Below are 23304 nucleotides of genomic sequence, written 5' to 3'. Positions count from 1 at the left end.
CTTTTGGAGAATTTGGAATACTTCATAAGGGATGCCCAACCAGTTTTTGTTTATTGAGTTGCTTTTCAATGTTGGTATTACCACAAATGGGGAGCCCCCAGTGGCACAGTGGGTTAAAACACTGAGCTGCTGAGCTTGTTGACCGAAAGGTCACAGGTTCGATTCTGGGGAGCGGTGTGAGCGTCTACTGTCAGCCCTAGCTTCTGCCAAACTAGCAGTTCGAAAACATGTAAATGTGAGTAGATCAATAGGTACCGCTCCGGCGGGAAGGTAGCTGCGCTCCATGCAGTCATGCCAGCCACATGACCTTGGAGGTGTCTACGGACAATGCCAGCTCTTCAGCTTAGAAATGGAGATGAGCACCACACCCCAGAGTCAGACATGACTGGACTTAATGTCATGGGACAACCTATACCTTTTACCTTATTACCACAAATGTTGAGGAGTGACTATATGTACAGCCTATTGACTTCATTTTCCCATTTCTGTTCCAGGCTTTCTGTCTTCAGTGCTGTGTGTGTCTCAACCTTGGATTCTCTATATGCAGACTGACAGCTGCAGACACTGAACAAGGTTGTTAATTCCTTGACTGCTCAGGTCACGCTTGGTTATCTCAGCCACCTTAAGTGAACCCATCTGCTCTGCAAAGCCCAGTCTCTTTTCCCCTGTAGCTGTGGGTTGCTGGATGGGGATTGCCATTCCTCACTCCCTTTCTCGCCCGCAAGATTCCAGACCTTGTGTTGCAACCAGGAAAATACTTTGCAAGCCCAAGGGGTTGCTCACTTGTTGATTTATGCAAGCCTTTTCAACGAAATGCTCATCCTGTCACCAGAGGCTATACATATGTATTCTGTGCTTAAGCAATACTTCTGTATGAGAGAGTGGACGTTTGGCAGCAAATAGACATTTGGGAAACTCATAATGTAAGAAATCGGTCCTGTCCTAAAGAAGACATAAAACAGAAGGTGGATGAGGTGATGCAAGCGAAAACAAGGGCCAAGCAGGAGCAGTAGTTACAAAGGATCCAGGAAAGAATTGAGTTAGATAAATGCTCTGGAATAATGGAGGTACAAATGGTAACTTACTTTCGTAGATTCATGTCTGCCATGAGAGTGAATAGAGAGGTCCTTTCCGAGCTTTTTTCACAACAATAGCACAGAACAATTAGCCAGAGCATGGAAAAGCTTTTTTTTTTTTTTTGGACTACAGCTATCATCAAGACTATTAAACTTCTTTATTTTGGCAATACGTAATTGTTTATGCTGGACAAGCTCCTGTTAGCCACTACCAGTTCATGCTAGCCCTAGTTGTTGTTCATTCGTTCAGTCGTCTCCGACTCTTCGTGACCTCATGGACCAGCCCACGCCAGAGCTCCCTGTTGGCTGTCACCACCCCCAGCTCCTTCAAGGTCAGTCCAGTCACTTCAAGGATGCCATCCATCCATCTTGCCCTTGGTCGACCCCTCTTCCTTTTGCCTTCCACTTTCCCCAGCATAATTGTCTTCTCTAGGCTTTCCTGTCTCCTCATGATGTGGCCAAAGGACTTCAACTTTGTCTCTAGTATCCTTCCCTCCAGTGAGCAGTCAGGCTTTATTTCCTGGAGGATGGACTGGTTGGATCTTCTCGCAGTCCAAGGCACTCTCAGAACTTTCCTCCAGCACCACAGCTCAAAAGCATCTCTCTTCCTTCGCTCAGCCTTCCCTAAGGTCCAGCTCTCACATCCGTAGGTTACTACAGGGAATACCATGGCTTTGACTATGCGGATCTTTGTTGCCAGTGTGATGTCTCTGCTCTTTACTATTTTATCGAGATTGGACATTGCTCTCCTCCCAAGAAGTAAGCGTCTCCTGATTTCCTGGCCACAGTCTGCATCTGCAGTAATCTTTGCACCTAGAAATACAAAGTCTGTCACGGCCTCCACATTTTCTCCCTCTATTTTCCAGTTGTCAATCATTCTTGTAGCTAGCCCTAGTACTCAGAGGTATATATGGCCTTTACATCTGGAGGGCTGCACTTTGTTTTAACCCTGCTTTAAAGGCCAAAGAAGAATAACACTGGAGGGACAAAGATGGCTAATCTCTAACTGATGGAGGGGAAAGCAGAAGACTGAACAGAAAAGAAGAAATGGATATTGGCCTGGGACTGGCTAAAAATTTAACAAAGATGGTTTTCCATAATGCTGCTGTAGTGTATTGACACTGAAATACAACACCACCTGAGCTCTGCGAGTGCAGCATTTTTTCCAAATGAAGCAGAGAGTGTTTGAGGATTGGGACATCTCTAGAGATACCAAGGTGCTTGTTTATAAAGCTATTGTCCTCCCAATCCTGCTTTATGCCTGTGAAACATGGACTGTCTACAGACATCATGCTCAACTCCTGGAAAGATTCCATCAGCGCTGCCTCAAAAAAAATATCCTGCAAATCTCTTGGGAAGCCAGGCAGACAAATGTTGGAAATGCTGGAAGAAGCAAAGACCACCAGCACTGAAGTGATGCTCCTATGCCATCAACTCTGCTGGACTGGCCAAGTTGTCCGAATGCCCGATCACCGTCTCCCAAAGCAGTTACTATACACCGATCTCAAGAACGGGAAACGTAATGTTGGTGAACAGGAAAAGAGATTTCAAGATGGTCTTAAAGCCAACCTTAAAAACTGTGGCATAGACACTAAGAACTGGGAAGCCCTGGTCTTTGAGGACAGCTGTGACCTGCAGTGCTGTGGAATTCCAAGAGGGTGAAAGGGAGAAATGTGCCAAGAGCAAGTCGCATCAAGCCAACATTGACTGGGACTGCTTTCCTGACTGGAAAGTGATGTCTTCACTGTGGAAGAACACGCAGATCAAGAATAGGTCTCCACAACTACCTACAGACCCACCACCAAGGCACTATACTTGGAGGGCCATCATCCTTGGGCTACGAGGGATCGCCTAAGTAAAGTAAGCAAGCTGTAGTGGTGTCCAAAAAGGCCCTGTGTTGGTTCACGATGCCTTCTGCTGCCCAGAGCTCTTAAGTTATGCGCAAGGAGACACATTCTTTTCGGGGATAGAAAACTGTGCACCAATTTTTGGGATTTTGCTCTGTAAAAGGGTCCAGAAGCAATGTGTATTTTCTAATCTAAGTGTTAATGCTTATAGACCAGTAACTCCCCGTTGCTCCCTTTTGCCACAGTCCAAATGCTTTGCACTTCTTTGCTATAGCTCAACCCTTCTGTCCTAAATACGAGATCTCACACAGATGTCCAGCCCGTGAACCACATATCCCTTTTCCCTCCCATCATGCCACCTACATCTCCTTGCAGTCTGTGCTACTGACTGCATACCTTAAGCCAAATCTGGTCTAATCTCATTTGCAGAGTCTCTTTCCTCGCTCTGAGCACCTACAGTTACAGGTGAGGGATGAATTCAGAAGGCAGGTCAGGTTTCTGCAATGAGAACATGAGCCAGCAAGTTTCTTTTGAAAGACATCTGGAAATGGAAACTGGGATTCTTTTAACCACCCCCGCATAAATACTTTGGTGGACCTTCATATCCATAGGTACTGAAGCTAGCTACAGGTTGAGCCAAATCTATTTGGGAAAAAGTAGAAAAAGCAAACTATTATTTTGCCATAGGCACACACTACCATATCACAAATTCTCTCTCTCTCTCTCATGGAAGTTGTTCACCATTGAAAATAAGGGATGCCATTTAACTACACCACCACATATAATGGGACTTGGGAATCCATAGATTTTGCTCTTTGTGGGAGATCCTGGATCCAAACAGAACAGAGTCTGAGGGCCTGCTCTTATATAAAACATAACACCTTATCCCTGCCATTTAGTTTTAACTGGAGAATGGGACAAGGAAAAAAAAGTTTATGCATGGTCTCCATGTTAGTGTGGCAGTGAACTAACTCCAGATTTCAGACCAAACCTGAAATGAACTATTTGAAACTATCTTTGGCATAGGGTTCAGAACTTTGGATTCCTCTTTTAAAATATTTAGTACAGTCTAGATTGGATTTACCACACCACCAACACAGACACCATGAGGGTGAGGGGTGTCCAGCTTACTATGGCAATAAGCTTATGAGGAGCTTTAATTCCAACCCTCGGTCTCTAAACAAATATCTATGGCAGGCATGGGCAAACTTCGGCCCTTCATGTGTTTTGGACTTCAAAACATCTCAACTTCAAAATGCCCTCATGTTAAAAGGAAATTTCCATAGACCAGATATAGGCAAACTATGGCCCTCCAGGTGTTTTGGACTTCAACTCCCACAATTCCTACTTAGCAATTGTGGGAGTTGAAGTCCAAAACACCTGGAGGGCCAAAGTTTCCCTATGCCTGGTCTATGGGAATTTCCTTTTAACACGAGAGCAATAATGGTGATTCTAGCCTCCCCAGAAAGAAATCTAGGGGACTAGGAGTAATTATGAAGTCACCCTACTTCACATTCTCCTACATTTCCACCAGATATGCCTGTGAAGGTGGCAGGGTAGAGAGAACTGCCTCAACAGTCTTCTGTGTGGCAATACAGTCTGTTAGTTTGGCATCAAACTAAGGGTCTAAGAAAGGTTGATTGCTGCAGCTTTCTATCTCCTAAATATATAGATCTCCTGGCCTTGTAGTTAAAAACAACTCCCTGTCCATTGTACCAATGATGAAGCCTATCAGTATTGCTCCTGGGCAGGCCAGGAGATTAGAGATTGGTCCATTTACATTTCAGGACATTGACCATCATGGTGCTACCCTCATGTCCTAATTTACTGAACCAATTCCTTATGTAAATATACTTGCTAAACCTATAAACATTGCTTCTCTAAGTCTCTATAGTGGAAAAACTATCTGGTTATTTCCACCTCTGAGTCCATATCCAAAACGTAGTAGTAGTAGGAGGCAACCACAAAATTGGTTCCACCCCCCGAAGAAAATATTCTGTTTTGGAAATGCTGAAATTCATTTTTCTTCTAGACAAAGCTTGTGTTTCTAAAATATTCAAAGTTTTCAGCTCAATGGCACAGTGAAGCAAATAATTGAACATCCAGAAGAAAACTTATCTTACCAGACCATCACAGTTGCTAACTGCAACAGAAGCTCCTGGTATATCCACAAGGTCCCCAACATATGCACAGTTCGTCCACAGCAATTCCTTTTTCCATATTCTGTCTGCAACAGTCTCAGCCTGAGAAGCAGTTCCATTTTTGGTTTCCACAGAATCTTCATACCATTCCACGACGGCCCCAGGAGCTATTAAGCGTGTGTTAGGTCTGAGTCTAAGGTGGAATTCCTTTCCAAACGCAGACACATTAAAGTACAGTTGCTTGGGGCTTGGAGATACATCCCGTATGGATCTCCTTGAATGGCTTGCAGAAACAACATTGGAAATATAACTTCCATCTGCAGTGGTGCTGACTGGGGTTGCTAGGACATAGTGCTTTAGTTTGCTTCTTGGTATTCCTGCAGAAGGAGGCAGAAGAAAGAGGAAAGTTATATGTAAATATTCAGTTGGGTCAGCTGGCATAGTTACAATGGTGGGCACAGGTGTAGAAACCTTTAGAGAGACAGGGATCTTGTCCCAAGTAAATATCCAACTAGGGTTCCCACTTGCTTCCCCAGTACATGTCCTTACCGCCCACACTATGACCTGGGTGAAATGAAAGAGGCTCTGCTAACCAGTGAGCCTTTTTGGCTGCTGGTACACTGCAAACCAAAAGCACTTCAATAGTGTTTTATTTGCTATGTCTGTATTTATTATTTATTTATTTATTTAAAAGTTTTATATACCGACCTTCTCACCTCTCTTGAGGGACTCAGACCGGTTTCCAACCATAATATCATATACAGTCAATAAAACATCTTACTTCATATTGCAATAAAACATTAAAAACAGCAATTACATTCAATAAATACACTACAATGGTCAGTCGTCCCACTAAATTTGATGTTCATCATCTTCCATCCATATCTCGGGGTGTTGGCTCACTCATCGAATGCCTGTCTCCATAACAACGTCTTCACCTGCTTCCTGAATGTTAGGATAGAAGGGGCGGTTCTGATCTCCGGTGGGAGAGAGTTCCAGAGTCGAGGGGCCACCACCGAGAAGGCCCTGTCCCTCGTCCCCATCAGACGCGCTTGCGAAGCTGGTGGGACCGAGAGCAGGGCCTCTCCAGACGATCTTAATAATCTTGATGGTTCATAGGGGAGAATACGTTCGGAGAGGTAAACAGGGCTATGGAATCCTGGGATTTGGTATTTATTGAGGTGCTGGCACTCTTTAAATACGCTACAATCACAGGACTGGTTATGCATGGCCAACAAAATTTGAACTTTCTCAACATTTTCTAGATCAGGCATGAACAAACTTTAGCCCTCCAGGTGTTTTGGACTTCAACTCCCACAATTCCTTACGGCTGAGTTTGCCCATGCCTGATCTAAACTGTTTTATGTAACTTTGGAACTCCCTCCCACTAGAGATTAGATCTGCTCCCTCCCTCCTGACTTTCAGGAAACTAATAAAGACCTGGCTCTGGAACGTGGTTTTCGAGGACTGATCACATAATCTTCATCTACATGGAAAGAGGAGGATGAACTGTGACTATGACTATGATTGTGATTGTATGACGATTTGGCTTGGGTAATGAGATGATGATGTTTTACTGTACTATTTTAATCTGTAATGTTGATGTACTTTGTTTTTGTATATTATTGTGATTTGCATCTATGCTATAAACCAGCCTGAGTCCCTCGCAGAGGTGAGAAGACCGGTATAGAAAACTTGTAAATAAATAAATAATAAATATTTATAGCCCGCCTTTCTCAGCCATACGGCGACTCAAGGCAGGTTACAGATTGGCACAGTTCGGTGTCAGGCATTCATAAAAGTGCCATTAAAAACAATAAACATTACAATATAAAACATATATAAAAACTGTTAAAGCATATAATCATCAGTGTCATCCTGTTAAAAACGTTTTCCAGCAACATCATCTGGCCATTCCATGTTCATCATTCATAGTTCCGTGTTATCTATTCCATTGCATTCTCAAAAGCTTGCTCAAAGAGCCAGGTCTTTACTTTTTTTTCCGGAAAGTCAGGAAATAGGGGGCCAATCTAATATCCTTGGGGAGGGAATTCCATAGCTGGGGGGCCACCACTGAAAAAGCCCTGTTCTTTGTCTCTGCCAATCGCACATGCGAGGCAGGTGGGATTGAGAGCAGGGCCTCCTCAGATGATTTTAGGCTCCTAGATGGTTCAGAGGAGAAGATATGTTTGGACAGGTAAGCTGGGCCAGAATAGTTTAAGGCTATGGTATTCTTGGGTCCTCCATTTCAATAGAGTTCACTTTTATCTATGGTTTTGTGTATCCATGTGAAGTCTGGGCATGTATTCCCCCAGCATCATACTCATTTGAATAAGGATTCCATAGGATGGAGGCATGGTGATTAAAGTGGTACTGAAGTGCTATTGTTGTCTAGTGTGAGAGAGAACCATGCTAAGTAAAAATATGAAGAATGTTACAGTGATAAAGGAAGGAGCAGCAGGCCTCCAAAATATCTTAGAAATAGAAAATCTATCTCTGGACATGTTGGATTTACTCATCCCTGGATATGCTCTCTATTCCGTCCGGAACAAGTTCCATTGAGATTAATGGGGCTTTATCCCAAGTAAATAGATAGGATATTGCAAGTTAAAATACTGAACTAGGAGCGTGGGAAGGAACTACAAAGATACTTCCCTGAGAACAAAAAAGCTTGCCCTTTTTCTTGAAGTTTCAGTGTAAAAGTAGCCTGTTTAAGAGCCCTGTAGTTATTTCCTCATATTTCAACATGGAAGCAAATGCACTTCTTAAAAGAGAAGAAACAGCTGCCTACAAGCAGGTGGGATGCAATTGGAGGAAAGAGAGAAGCGGGACACACTAACAAGATTGCTTGCAGTCAGCAAGTAATGAACTGGAAGCTGAAGTTCCAAAAAAAAAAGTACCCAAACACAATTAAAATCAAATATGACATGCTTAAATACTGATGACTTCCAAACTTCTCAGTTGACTTCCTCCATCCGGTTTCCAGAGTCTACTGTCTATGGAAATGCAATTCCACCCGCCTGCTAGCCATTGGAAAGGATCTTTTCATTATCTGTCAACCCTCCCCAACACACAAATCTGTACCCACATAGCCAGTTATCAGGAATGTCTGGCTACACTAATCTGAAGCGCTTCTAAGAGTCAAAACAAATAGAAAGTGAGATATAGATGAAAATGCTTAGCACACACATCTGAAATTCTGGAAGGCACAGTTGATTCCAACGGAACAACCCAGTAAGGTCTTTGGATTGCAACAGAAGGAATTTTAAATCTCCCTAATTTTGTTTCCTGCTACAGCTGCAAAACAAACATTTATTTAAGAAAGTGCATTGCATCCCTATAGGAAGGGCTCCAAAACATATGATTAGCTAAAAAGGAGGAATTGTCTAGAAAAGTGTTGTTTAGTAAGATTCTCGGAGGAGAACCATCAGGTTAAAAGAAACTTGCTTTTTTTGCAGGTTTATGGCTTGGAACTATAAATAGAAACAAGAAACATAGAAATTCAACAATGTTTCCTAACCTGAATATTGGAAAAAGCAGACATCCAGTAAAATGTCTATTTTTGCAAAAGTAAGGCCCAGTGTGTAAAGTACAGCTTATACATATAACAATGTGTAACAGTGTGTTGCTGAAGGCTTTCATGGCCAGAAACACTGGGTTGCTGTGAGTTTTCTGGGCTGTATGGCCATGTATGGCATTCTCTCCTGACGTTTCGCCTGCATCTATGGCAGGCATCCTTAGAGGTTGTGAGGTTTGTGAAGCTTCAAGGCCATTCAGTGCTAACCAAAGTGGTCAACTACAACATTCACACTTGCCTCAAGCAGGCAAGAGATCTTTCTCCCACCCTGGACATATACCCAGCTTCACAGGCTTCACAACCTCTGAGGATGCCTGCCATAGATGTGGGTGAAACGTCAGGAGAAAATGCTTCTGGAACATGGCCATATAGGTCAGAAAACAAACAACAACCCAATGTGTAAGGAATTGCAATCTACATGCAGTGCAACATTACGACTAAATATAATAATAATAATAATAATAATAATAATAATAATAATAATAATGTATTGTCGAAGGCTTTCATGGCCAGAATCACTGGGTTATTGTAGGTTTTTTTGGGCTATATGGCAATGTTCTAGAGGCATTCTCTCCTGACGTTTCACCTCCATCTATGGCAACATCCTCAGAGGTAGTGAGGTCTGTTGTAACTAGGAAAATGGGTTTTCCTAGTTACCCATTTTCCTACTTACAACAGACCTCACAACCTCTGAAGATGCTTGCCATAGATGCAGGCGAAATGTCAGGAGAGAATGCCTCTAGAACATGGCTATATAGCCCGAAAAAACCTACAACAACCCAATAATAATAATAATAATAATAATAATAATAATAAATAATAATAATGGTTCTGAACCCTCCATCCTTTGCAACATTCAAAAAGAGCTCTAAGAACTAGGGACTGGGGGATGCTCCTTTATTGAGATACATCCATGTTCTTTACTTGAGAGGGATGAAGTGAGATGAGTGGGTGGCCCCAATCCTTGGCCGGCTATGCTTCACCGGCTTGTAGGTGATGGAGAACTCCCCAGTTATATTAGGCTTGATCTCCACCTGGTTGAAGGTCTTCCCATTGTAGATGCCCACAATGCTGCCCACCATCTCAGGGATGATGATCATGTCTCATAGGTGGGTTTTGATCACCTTGGGCTTCTCCTTCTTGGCTTTGTGCAGGCACTTCAGCGGGGAGTGCTGCTTGCGGTATAGGCCCAGTTCATTCATCGGTGCTAGTGGGCGCTATAGAGCTGCATTAGTTGCTCATAGGACATGTCGAGGAGCTGATGCAGATCAACCCCTTGATACATGAACTTCTGAAAGGTCCACTTCTTCTTCTGCTCCACTTCTGCCATCTTGCCTTCAGTCTTCTCAGGGAATAGGAAATCTATGAAATATCTGCTAGAAATGCAGCTTGTTATATTATTCAAGAGGATCTCCAAATGGATGGCAATTTCTCCAGGATCTCCTACATTTATTTGTATTATGTCCTCCACATCTGCAGTTCTGTCATAAAGCCTAGCTTGCTTTGAAGATGAGCAGCCAACAAATGGAAGAGCCCACAGGTCTTTGTATTTGTTACACGCACAGCAACCATATCAGATCTACTGACACAGTTCAAGAAAGATCTCTCCAGCTGGATTGTGTTCAGGAGGTGGTGAAAAGATGACAGAGGGTTTTGAAGCTGGGCATGGGAATGAATGGTACACTATTGAGGGAATAGTGTACTGTACACTATGGAGAGCTTCCAAGATCAGATAGGATCTACTCCTTTAGGGTTTGTTTTTTTTTTTTTTGTCGTGTCAGGAGCGACTTGAGAAACTGCAAGTCGCTTCTGGTGTGAGAGAATTGGCCGTCTGCAAGGACATTGCCCAGGGGATGCCTGGATGATTTTGATGTTTTTATCATCCTTGTGGGAGGCATCTCTCGTGTCCCCGCATGAGGAGCTGGAGCTGATAGAGGGAGCTCATCCGCCTCTCCCCGGATTCGAACCTGCGACCTGTCAGTCTTCAGTCCTGCCGGCACAGGGGTTTAACCTTTAGGGTATTTGTGCAATAAAGACTATACAATTACTATGAACTCTAAATGGCTAGGAGTACAACTTCCCTTGCAAACAAGAACAACTGCCAAGATCTCCCAAGAGGGCTATTCCAAATCCTCCCGTTGATTCACTACTAAATGGGGAGAGGAAACCTCTGGTAAGCGAAAAGGTCTGTTTTCTGCCCCTAGGGAGCTGTCAAGTAAGCTCACACACAGCCTTTCCAAAGGGCAGCTGGCCAATGTCATTTGGAGAACCGAGAAAGCCAAGCTCATGTCAGAAACTCATCAGCACTATCAGCATTCTCTCACCTCCTCACTTGTAGGGCTGGTAGAAATTGAGAGCAGAGATTCAAGAGGGCTATGCCAAGAATGCTTTGCAGCACAAAATGCTATCCATGCTCCCAAGAATGTTTTTCCCTCTTACCGCAACAGCTAAAAATATGCTCTCTTTTTATTGTTAGTAAGATGTCATCGGATGATGCATGGGAACTGGGCTGTGCCTTAAATTATATATTCGACTGAAAGATGCTGTTGCCCTGTATTCTTTTCCAAAAATAACCATACTCCCTATTTTTTTGCAGGTCATAGTATTCCTCTAGATCAGAGCTTTCCAAATTGTGTGCTGAGACTTGTGAGTGTGTTGGTTGCAATGTGTAAGTGTGTAATGTGACTGTAAGGCAGCATTTCTCAACCTGGGGGTCGGAGGTTGTGAGGAGGTGTCAGAGGGATCACCAAAGACCATCAGAAAACATAGTATGTTCTGTTGGTCATGGAGGTTCTATGTGGGAAGTTTGGCCTAATTCTATCAGGAAGCTCTTTGATTGTAGGTGAACTATACATTCCAGGAACTACAGCTCTCAAATTTATTATTTATTTACTTCATTTATATACCGCTATTCTCAGCCCTAAGGCGACTCATGGTGGTTTACAACAATCAAGCAAGAACAAGGCAAACAATCAAGGCAAAAATTCAATGCGGCATCAACAAGATACTTAAAAACAATTAACACAGAGACAAATTAAACAATTTAACAGTAATAAACATTCAAGTGGCGTCTCATAACTAGAATCATGATCCAAACTCGTCTGTCGTGGTTCCATTTCCTGAAGTCATTGCACTGCTTATTCAAACTCCTGTTCAAATAGCCAGGTTTTCACTTTTCTCCGGAAAACCATCAAAAAGGGAGCCAATCTAATGTCCGTGGGAAGGGCGTTCCACAGCCGAGGGGCCACCACCGAGAAGGCCCTGTCTCTCGTCCCCGCCAGCCGCGCCTGTGTTGCAGGCGGGATCGAGAGCAGGGCCTCCCCGGAAGATCTCAAATTCCTAGTGGGTTCGTAGGTGGAGATGCGATCAGATAGGTAACTTGGGCCAGAACCGTTTAGGGCTTTATAGGCCAAAGCCAGTACTTTGAATTGGGCCCGGTAGCAAATTGGTAGCTAATGGAGCTGGCGCAACAGAGGGGTTGTATGCTCCCTGTGTGCCGCCCCTGTTAGTATCATGGCTGCCACACGCTGGACCAATTGAAGCTTCCGAGCCGTCTTCAATGGCAGCCCCATGTAGAGAGCGTTGCAGTAGTCTAAACGGGATGTAACAAGAGCGTGGACTACTGTGGCCAAGTCAGACTTCCCAAGGTACGGGCGCAGCTGGCGCACAAGCTTTAACTGTGCGAATGCTCCCCTGGTCACCACCGAAACCTGGGGTTCCAGGCTCAGCGGTGAATCCAAGATCACACCCAAGCTGCGAACCTGCGTCTTCAGGGAGAGTGCGACCCCATCCAGCACAGGTTGTAACCCTATACCCTGTTCGGCCTTGCAACTGACCAGGAGTACGTCTGTCTTGTCTGGATTCAATTTCAATTTGTTCACCCTCATCCAGACCGTCACAGCGGCCAGGCACCGGTTCAGGACTTCGACAGCCTCCTTAGTAGCAGGTGGAAAGGAGTGACAGAGTTGGACATCATCCACGTACAGATGACACCTTACTCCTCCCCAACCCCACCAGTATTCAAATTTGGACGTATCAGGTATTTGTTCCAAATTTGGTCCAGTGAATGAAAATACATCCTGCATATCAGGTATTTATGATTCATAACTGTAGCAAAATTACAGTTATGAAGTAGCAACAAAATAATGTTATTCTTGGGGTCACCACAAAATGAGGAAAATTAAGGAGTCATGGCATTAGGAAGGTTGAGAACCACTACTGTAAATAGAAACCTTGGAGTCTATGTAAAATAAGCAAAAAATCATATATTTCAAAAATATATAACTGAGAGGTTTTCATGAGATAGTTGTGTCCCCATACATTTTATTGTAATAATTATTCATGTATATGTCTGTATCTCTCACAAAGGGTTGGTTTAACACCTGGTTTGCTAGTAAAACTGAATCACTATGCTGCAAAATGGTGCATGTCTAAAAACTGTTTCACCAACGTGAAATGTTTTGAAAGTTCTGCCCTAGGAGGTAATCTAGATTCTAGAAAAGCATTCAGGAAGACCACCATATATGTGGGGGATCTGAGGGTGATACATTTCCAGAATCTACTACGGATTACCTGTCTGAATGTATCTCCCTCTATGAACCAGTTTGCAGATTAAGATCTTCCAGGGAGGTCCTTCTCTCGGCCCCATGGGCCTGACTGATGCAGCTGGTGGGGACAAAGGACAGGGCCTTCTCAGTGGTGGCCTCATGGCTACCACTGAGTGAATCAGATGGGCCCCCTCCCTCCTGACCTTTAGTAGACCTGGTTGTGGAACCAAGCGTTCGGCCCATCATAGGAAGATTTAAAGTTAGAGGAGGGCTTTTGGTGGGAGGGTTCACATCTGTTTACAAAAAGCAGGAGGACAGGAGGAGAGATCTTCTGCCTTCCCTTCCTTAGACCATCAGAAATATAGTTTTTCTGATGGTCTTTGGTGACCTCTCTGAAACCTCCTCACAACCACCACAGCGATCCTGACCCCCAGGTTGAGCAACGCTGATCTAGAAAACTCCAAGAGAGGTATCTTCTCTAGAAATTTGCTAGGTCCTTGGAATTGCTTAGAGGATGCAGAACACTCCTAGAAAGATTCCATTGGATATAGATACAGTAGGTGAGATTTCAAAGCCAAAAGAATCAAGCTCTTGCAATGTCACAGGAAGAAGGCCCTGGTGATACTCAAGTATAACACTACAAGACTCAGCCACAGTTGCAGAAAGTATTTTTAAAAGCCCATATTTAACAAATTATGAATATCAATATATCTGCCATATATTCTGGTGTATAAGACTACTTTTTAACCCAAGAAAATCTTCTCAAAAGTCAGGGGTTGTCTTATACGCGGGAGTAGCCTTATACATGAGAGTAGTCTTATACACGAGAGTAGTCTTATAGACTGGGTGCTGAAACTTCCAATCAGATTGGAGAATCTGTGGTTGCTGCATATGGTGGGGGAGTTCAAAAATGGCAATGGCCATGTCCCTGCCATATGCAGCAACTGTATGAAAGCATTAAGGGCGACGCTGCACAAGTACGGTAGAAGAAAATCCATTCATCAGGATTCGTGGACTTAATGCGGTCCTGATGGTGAGGTAAAGGGGCAGGAGTCTGGGGTACCCGGGGTATGGAAAAAAGAGATAGAGTTGCTCTGGGCACAGACAAACACACCTCTTTTACCTATCTGACCTCCTCCTCTACCTCTCAGATCTCGCTCCTGAAGACTGCAGTGAAGCGGTGCAGGTGCACATGTGCGAGATCTGAGAGGCAGAGAAGGAGGTACAGTAATAGGAAAATTACCATATTATCAAATCTGATGCTTTAAAAAAATTTGGTGTGCATTGGAAGAGGGGTAGTCTTATATGGAGAATATATCCCAAATTCTATATTTTAACTGGAAAAGTTGGGGGTCGTCTTATACGCCCAGTCGTCTTATATGCCGGAATATAGGATATAGCCCCATTTTGTGTTGATTCTGCTTAGGCCTGAGTGGACCCATGGACCACAAGTCTCACTGAGGATAGTGGTGAGAGATAATTAAAAAAGAATCCTGCTCTTGAAGGTCCAAGTTCCAGGAAGGGTGATCATTCCAAACCCTTCTCCTTATGATTCTTTGTAAGGATATGCTGGGGAGTAAATCTGAAACCTTCTCTAAACAAACCATGTGTTGCAATGCTGTGGTATGGCTGTTTTCCAAAGCAATAATTCTCTCCTGGTGTAACTTTTCAGCAACTGGCATCTCATCTCCAAAATCTGGAGCATGTAAAGGTTGAGTATCTTTTCTCTGGAATTCTGAAATCCAAAATACCCAGCCAGCTTTAATTATGAATTCTAAACTCCAGCCTTCTGTTTTAATCTCTGTTCCATGTATTTTAATATATAGTTTATAGAAAAATGTCTTAATGTGTATCTTATGTAGAAATATCTTCTAATATACCCATTTATAGAATCTTCAGGTGGGAAAGAAATAAAATTATTATTGTTGTTGTTATTTGTCCATATGGGTGGATGAGATAACAAACTTTTTTGCTTTTTGAGGCAGTTAAAGTCCTGTCAAATTGCATTAATTCTACAATGTAGATGCACCATGAAAAAGTCACCCAAGATCACAAAGTATTGGGATGTGAAGTACAGGCAGGACTTAAATCAAAAAAGCCAAATAAAGGTTTTTAAAACTTCCAAGTCATTGAGAGGAAAGCTTTGCCTGATAAAGTTCTTTCCCAACTGGTTTAACCCTCCATTACGAGGGGTTAAAACTTTGAGAATTTTGCTTCAAAAGACTAGCCAGCTGACTTGGCATCCAGTAAGATGATGGAGGTTTGCAGTTCATAAGCAGCGAGCAAAGAGGAATTTAAAACTCTGCAGAAACTCTGTCCCAACCCACCCTTCCACTGTTACACAGAAAATGTCACGCCTGTTTAACACATGTAGAAGAATTAAGAAACCACAAGGCAGCCTCACTGCAAAGCCACAGGCATTTTGTTAGCTTATCTGCCTACACTTCTCTCTCCACATGAGTGTTGGGAATTTGCAATATTGAAACAAAGTCCCGGCTCTGAACAAAGCTTTTTCGTGTCACAATAAGGACATGGTGGAGAATCTCCCTTGGTTATCAAAGATAGGAAAGCATTGCCTGGCTTAGAGTTCTTATTAGAGTGGTGCAATGGGTTAAACCCTTGTGCTCACGGGACTGAAGACTGACAGGTCGTAGGTTCGAATCTGGGGAGGGCATGGATGAGCTTCTTTTGTCAGCTCCAGCTCCCCATGCAGGGACATGAGGGAATCCTCCCACAAGGATGGTAAAACATCAAACATCTGGGCATCCCCTGGGCAACGTCCCAGTAGACAGCCAATTATCTCACACCAGAAGCGACTTGCAGTTTCTCAAGTCACTCCTGACACGAAAAAATATATATTTTCTATGGAAGGTGAGCCAATCAACATCCTGGACAATTGGTTCAACCACAGTGGATGTTGCCTTTGCTCAACATAAAGGATTATGAAAACTTTCAACTCCACCTTTGAGTTTACTGCATTATATAAATCCCCAGGTCCTTTTTGACAGCTGCCTGTGGCCCAGCTATCAAAGGTTATATCTACACTTACTGGACTGTGCTCTAGAGCTGTCCAGAATGTAGCATGGGAGCATCCCCAGAGCATTTTGGTGTCCACTTGACCAGCTGTGCAAAGAGCATATGGGGCCACTGCTTCTTTTCACCAGCCAAAAGGAGCACCCTGGCAAAGCCTTGCTGGTGACGTTGCTTCTGACGAGGCCACAACACGTCACCCACCACATGACCACCAGAAGTGACATCACAGGGAAAGCTCTGCTTCTTGCCAGCAAAACTGCAGTGGATCTGTTTGACGTGTGGATGCTGGATTGTGACAGATCCAGTCCAATCTAGCTATCTTCACGTCAAAAACACTAGGGTCACTCCAGATCCTCCTGGAATCATAGAATCAAAGAGTTGGAAGAGACCTCATGGGCCATCCAGTCCAACCCCCTGCCAAGAAGCAGGAATATTGCATTCAAATCACCCCTGACAGATGACCATCCAACCTCTGTTTAAAAGCTTCCAAAGAAGGAGCCTCCACCACACTCTGGGGCAGAGAGTTCCACTGCTGAATGGCTCTCACAGTCAGGAAGTTCTTCCTCATGTTCAGGAGGAATCTCCTTTCCTGTAGTTTGAAGCCATTGTTCCGCATCCTAGTCTCCAGGACAGCAGAAAACAAGCTTACTCCCTCCTCCCTTTGACTTCCCCTCACACATTTATACATGGCAATTATATTTCCTCTCTGCTTCTTTAGTCTAAAGGGGCTTAGCTCTTTAAGCTGCTCCTCATAGGGCTTGTTCTCCAGACCCTTATCCTTTGAGTCGCCCTCCTCTGGACACATTCCAGCTTGTCAACATCTCCCTTCAACTGCAGTGCCCAGAATTAGACACAGTGGACATCCATTCTGGCTTCTTTGCACTTGTCCTATTTTTTCTCTTTGTTGGCATGGTTTGCAATTGCACCTTGAGTATTTCATTCTTGAGAAATTCCCATCCATCTGTAACTCCCTTGTCTTTTAGTTTCTGTGTCCACGGAATGCTGCTCAGTGTTTCCTTCGTTTTTCGGAAATCAGATTTCCTAAAGTCCAAAATGCGGGTTTGACTTGTCTTAGTTTCAGCCTTCCTTTGTACCTCAAATTGCAGGAGCACATGGTCACTTGCCCCTAAGGATTCGACCACTTCAACTGCATTGATCAGGTCCGCATTTGTTAGGATGAGATTAAGAGTAGCCAACCCCCTTGTTGCCTTGTCTACCTTCTTTGGAGTACACTGTAGTACTTGAACTGGGTAAATGATTAGATTCAATGCTTCATCTGCAAGACCAGCCATATGCTATGCAGACTCCTTGCAACAGCTTCAAGGTGAGTCTGCTTTATTTAGTCTGTGTAGATATAGCTTCAGTTACCTCGAGGTTTAGCACTGACTGAAGGTTACCAATTCAGACATTTTCCAGTTTCTTCTTCTGGACATTGTGCGAAGTGCCCAAGAGCCAATGTGGCATAGTGATTTAATTGTTGGACTAGGACACCAAAGACCAGGTTTTGAATTCAGGCCTGGAAACCCACTGGGTGACCTTGGCCAAGTCACACACTCTTTGTCTCAAATGGAAGAAATTGCACCTCTGAATAAAGATTGCCAAGAAAGCCCTAATGCAGTGGTTCTCAACCTGGGGTCCCCAGATGTTTTTGGCCTTCAACTCCCAGAAATCCTAACAGCTGGTAAACTGGCTGGGATTTCTGGGAGTTGTAGGCCAAAAACATCTGGGGACCCCAGGTTGAGAACCATTGCCCTAATGGATAGTGTCACTTTAAGCAAGACCTAGCTTTTAGCTACATTACAATCCCACAACAACCAGAAGCATCCAAAACATTCCCTTCATTCATAAGGGTAAGAAAGAGGCAGGGAAGGTAACAATTGGCTATTTATCTCATTGGGTGCACTTCATTGTTGTGAAAGAACTTTTTTTTTTGTTTGTCCTTAACATCAGTGATTCTCAACCTATGGGTCCCCAGATGTTTTGGCCTCCAACTCCCAGAAATCCTAACAGTTGGTAAACTGGCTGGGATTTCTGGGAGTTGTAGGTTAAAATACCTGGGGACCCACAGGTTGAGAACCACTGCCCTACATGGAAGATGCTCAAGTTCTCTTATCATATTAGTTGTCACCTTTTCCATGACCTGTTTACAGAGGTATATTCCTGGATGCTTCAAGCGACTAGACTGAATTCAAGAATATATTCAGCCCCAATCCTTTTGATTTTCTTTCCTATGACTTTGATTAGAATCACAGAATTGGAAGAGACCTTGTGGGCCATCCAGTCCAACCCAATTTTGCCAAGAAGCGGGAAAATTGCATTCAAAGCACCCCCCGACAAATGGCCATACAGCCTCTCTTTAAAAGCCTCCAAAGAAGGAGCCTCCACCACACTCCAGGGCAGAGAGTTCCACTGCTGAACAGCTCTCACAGGAAGTTCTTCCTCATGTTCAGGAAGTTTGAAGCCATTCTTCCACATACTAGTGTCTAGGACAGCAGAAAACAACCTTGCTCTCTCCTCCCTTGACTTCCTCTCACATATTGATACATGGCAATTATATTTCTTCTCAGCTTCTTTAGTCTAAACATGCTTAGGTCTTTAAGCTGCTCCTCACAGGGCTTGTTCTCCAGACTCTTATCCTTTGAGTTGCCCTCCTCTGGACACATTCCAGCTTGTCAACCTCTCCCTTCAATTGCAGTGCCCAGAATTAGACACAGTGTGATTCCAGGTGTGGTTTGACCAAGGCAAAATAGAGGGATAGCATGACTTCCCTAGATCTAGACACTAGACTCCTATTGATGCAGGCCAAAATCCCATTGGCCTTTTTGCTACCATATCATATTGTTGCCTCATGTTTAACCTGATCCAAGATACTTTTCACACTTTTATATCCATACCTTAAACCTTTTATAATTTTGTTTTATGGAAATGACCCATCTTTGATGAAGTATGCAGTGTAGGCAGAACAAATGAATACACAAAACAGAAGAACAGAAGAAGAACCCTCTTGGGTCAGACCAACCTGCTCCTCCAGTTAGGAACCCAATGATGCTTCTGATCCTAAAGACAACCCAGGGTTAGCTCAACTATTAGTGAATTTTCCAGCCTGTATGGCCATGTTCCAGAAGTATTCTCTCTGGATGTTTCACCCACATATATAGCAGGCATCCTCAGAGGTTGAGGGGTAGCTGGGGATGCCTGCCATAGATGTGGATGAAATGTCAGGAGAGAATGCTTTTGGAACATGGGCACACAGCCTGGAAAACTCATAACAATCCAGTGATTCTGAACATGAAAGCCTTCGACAACACATTGAATATTAGTCTTAACCTCAATTAATTCACCTAAGGCAGCTTTAACGACCCTTTTGCCTCAACCAATATAATCTAGTTCCCATTTATGTGTTTGTGCCCCTCACTCTGTCTCTCATAACTCCGAAGGATTACGATGAGGATAAAGAATAGAGACAAAGAGCGAATGCACTGGCTTGAACTCCTTAAGGAAAAGCAGGATATAAAGATAATATCCACATAACTATGTAATTGGCATAGAGGCGTCTAAATTTATATATATTTCTTCCAATGGAAGAACCTTCTACTCCATGTGGAAGACCCTTTCTGTTGGAAGAAGGAAATATCCAACCCATGTTCACTCGTCATTCAACAATTGATTGAATGGGTCTATTCTACTTGTGACTAACTCACAGCCATTATGAACTGGTATTATATTTCTCTGTGCATGTAGCCCTAGCAAAATATGTCCTTTGAGCATGTACAGAAGGTCACTGTAACAAAGCCATTTCATCCATTTTTATTTCAATGTGCAGTCACTTCTCTGGACTGACTTGTGTAAACTGCATGCTCTGATATAAATTAGCATTACACATGGGACTAGATTAAAAGAGGCTTTGCAATTCAGTGACAGCCTAATGCTCTTATCAATAGTTAAAATGCAGGATCGATGACAAGAAACAAGATACAATCCAATGGTCTTACCTGGTTGAATAATTTCTTCCTCAGCAGCCTGGAAAAAAATAGAGGGGAAAAATTACACACATGTCAATTGCATTTTGATATGAGTATGATGAAAGAATCATATGCAGTGGGCATTTTTGGACCAGTATACCAAGCTCAGGACTGTGTTTCCAAAAACAGTCAGCTCAGACAGAAGATATGCAAGTGATATACAATGCTAGTAATGGATGTTCAGTGAGTTGGTATGGTGTAGTTGCTATATTGTTGACTGGAAATTGTGAGATCTTTGTTCCAATTGCCTTTGCAGAATTCACTGGAGCAATGTCTACACATAAGTAATACAAGTGGACCCATCACTCAACTTCATATCTTCTTAATGAACTGACTGGAGGCCTGGTGGTGCAATGACTGACAGGTCAGGAGTTTGAATCAGGGGAGAGCAGGTTGTGCTACATCTGTCAGCTCCAGCTCCCCATGCGGGGACATGAGAGAAGCCTCCCACAAGGATGGTTAAACATCAAACATTCAGGCGTCCCCTGGGCAGCATCCTTGCAGAAGGTCAATTCTCTCACACCAGAAGCAACTTGCAGTTTCACAAGTCACTCCTGACACTGAACTGCTGCAGTGGGGCCATTTGATGCATTGTTGGATATGCAGCATAAACGCTGCATCAAGACATTAATCCAAGTCAGTGGTTCTCAAACTGTGCTCCGGGGCACCCTTGGGGCTCTGTGCAAGGTGCTCAGAGGCTCCATCAGTAGTCCGCCTCCTCTGGAGTTTCTGCTATTATTGCTGTTGTTGTTACTATTACTATTACAAGGGCTGGATGGCCATCTGTTGGTGGTGCTTTGTGTTTTCCTGCCTGCAAGAAGAGGGTTGTACTGAATGGCCTCACTGAAATACTGTTAAGTTTATGTTGATTAAAATTGTTCTTCTTTTTAAATATTGTATTTTAATTTTGCATTGTGTGAATTAGTTCACACAAACACCCTCCATCCACCTGCCTCTAGCCCGGCCCATGCCTGATATATACACATTAGATAAAGTTTTTCCCCTGACATTAAGTCCAGTTATGTCCGACTCTGGGGATTGATGCTCATCTCCATTTCTAAACTGAAGAGCCAGCATAATAATAATAATAATAATAATAATAATAATAATAATAATAATCCTTTATTTATATCCCGCTACCATCTCCCACAGGACTCAGTGCGGCTTACAAGAGGCCGAGCCCAAATACATCAGAGACAAAAAACACAACAACAACAATACAACCATAAATAACTCGTAACAAAGCAAAACAATAAAAAAAATCACTTGTCCGTAGACACCTCCAAGGTCATGTGACAGGCATGATTGCATGGTGCGCCATTACCTTCCCACTGGAGTGGTAACTATTGATCTATTCACATTTGCATGTGCTAGGTTGGCAGAAGTTGGGGCTAACAGCAGGCAAACACCCTGCTCCCCAGATTCGAATCACCAACCTTTTGGTCAGTAAGTCCAGCAGTTCAGCCGTTTAACCCACTGTGCCACCGGAGGCTTGATACCCCATGTCTAGGAATAGTGTTGCCTGTAAGTGATTAAATAGCTATTCCCCAGTGCTCTGATAAGACTGCATAAATAATAAACTTTCACATAAACAGCTTGAGCTAATAAACTCCATACGCATTATCTATATCTATATCTATATCTATATCTATATATATAATAAAGAAGAGTGTTTGTATGCGAAGGGCGGAAGTGTGGAGGGCGGACGTGTTTGTGGCAGCTTTCCGATTGGCTAGCCTGAAAGTTCCAAGATTCTGATTGGCTGCCGCTGTGGAGCTATTTGCATATGGTCTCTGATTGGCCAGCTTCAATAGGAGCCCCTGGTGGAGAAGAGGGTTCATGGCAGAAACGGGGCATGACAGAAGGAAATTTGCATATGGTCTCTGATTGGCCAGCCTCAAATCCAACATTCCGAGATGACAAAGAGAGGAAAGGAAAGGCCGGGGGCTGGGTCAGAACACTACCCATACAGACCGAAATAGGCAGACAGAGCCCCCATCACCCACTCGACATCCTACTGCAGTTTGGAGGAGTACAAACCATGGATGATGGGACTTGCAGTACCACCACTCACATTCTGAGACCGCTGTTAACCTCATCCCATGACTGATCAGGACCAAACTTCGCACAGAGATCTCTCATGACCCACTTTACGTCCTGGTGTGGTTTGGCCGGGGATGGACCGTGGATTATGGGACTTGCAGTACCATTGCTTAATTCTTCATACCACTGCAACCCTCATCCAATTATCAATAAATACCAAACTTGGCACACTGAGTCTCCATGACGCACTCTACATCCAGGTGCAGTTTGAAGGAGGATGCACCATGGATGATGGGACTTGCAATACCTGCACTCCCTTTCTAAGACCATTACAACTGCCAACAATGATGGATCAGGACCACAATTTACACAGAGAGCCCGCATAACTCACTCTACATCCTGGTGCGGTTTGGAAGAATTTGACAATGGATGATGGGACTTGCAGTCACTTCACTCACTTCCTGAGACCACTGAGACCCTCGCCAATGACTCATCAAGACTAAACTTGGCACATGGAGCTTCAATGACCCACTCTAAATCCTGGAGCAGTTTGGAGGACGACAGACCATGGATGATGGGACTTCAAGTACCTCCACTACCCAAGACTGCTGCAAAACTCATCTAATTACCAATCAAGACCAAAGTTGGCACACAGAGCCCCCATGACCCACTCTACATCCTGCTGCAGTTTTGGAGAAGGGTGGACCATGGATGATGGAACTTCCAGTACCTTCACTCACATTCTGAGACCTCGGCAAACCTCATCCAATAACGGATCAAGACCAAACTTGGCACATAGACCTCTCATGACCCACTTTATGTCCTGGTGTTGTTTGGAAAAATTTGGAGATGGATGATGGGACTTGCAGTACCTTTGCTCACTTCCTAAGACCACTGAGACCCTCGCCAATGACTAATCCAGACTAAACTTGGCACATGGAGCTCCAATGACCCACTCTACATCCTGCTATAGTTTGGAGGAGGACAGACCATGGATGATGGGACTTCAAGTACCTCC

The 23304-nt window shown here is 43.7% G+C and overlaps 1 protein-coding gene and 1 pseudogene across 1 annotated transcript in view; both read right to left on the bottom strand.

The window, feature by feature from the left end:
• The window catches only part of ADAMTS3 (ADAM metallopeptidase with thrombospondin type 1 motif 3), a 175325-nt gene that overhangs the window by 138396 nt on the left and 13625 nt on the right, over window positions 1-23304 (bottom strand). The window contains exons 2-3 of the mRNA XM_060779409.2: window positions 20214-20241; window positions 5047-5441 (exon numbers count right to left, since the gene is read on the bottom strand). Of these exons, the coding sequence (XP_060635392.2) occupies window positions 5047-5441; window positions 20214-20241 (423 nt within the window). The remainder of the gene's footprint in view (window positions 1-5046; window positions 5442-20213; window positions 20242-23304) is intronic.
• Window positions 9562-9971, bottom strand: LOC132775513 (small ribosomal subunit protein uS19 pseudogene; annotated as a pseudogene).

The sequence above is a fragment of the Anolis sagrei genome, chromosome 5, assembly GCF_037176765.1.
Source record: "Anolis sagrei isolate rAnoSag1 chromosome 5, rAnoSag1.mat, whole genome shotgun sequence".
NCBI lineage: Eukaryota > Metazoa > Chordata > Lepidosauria > Squamata > Dactyloidae > Anolis > Anolis sagrei.
Note: the sequence above shows the minus strand (reverse complement) of the source record. Positions and strands in the feature narration are given on the sequence as shown.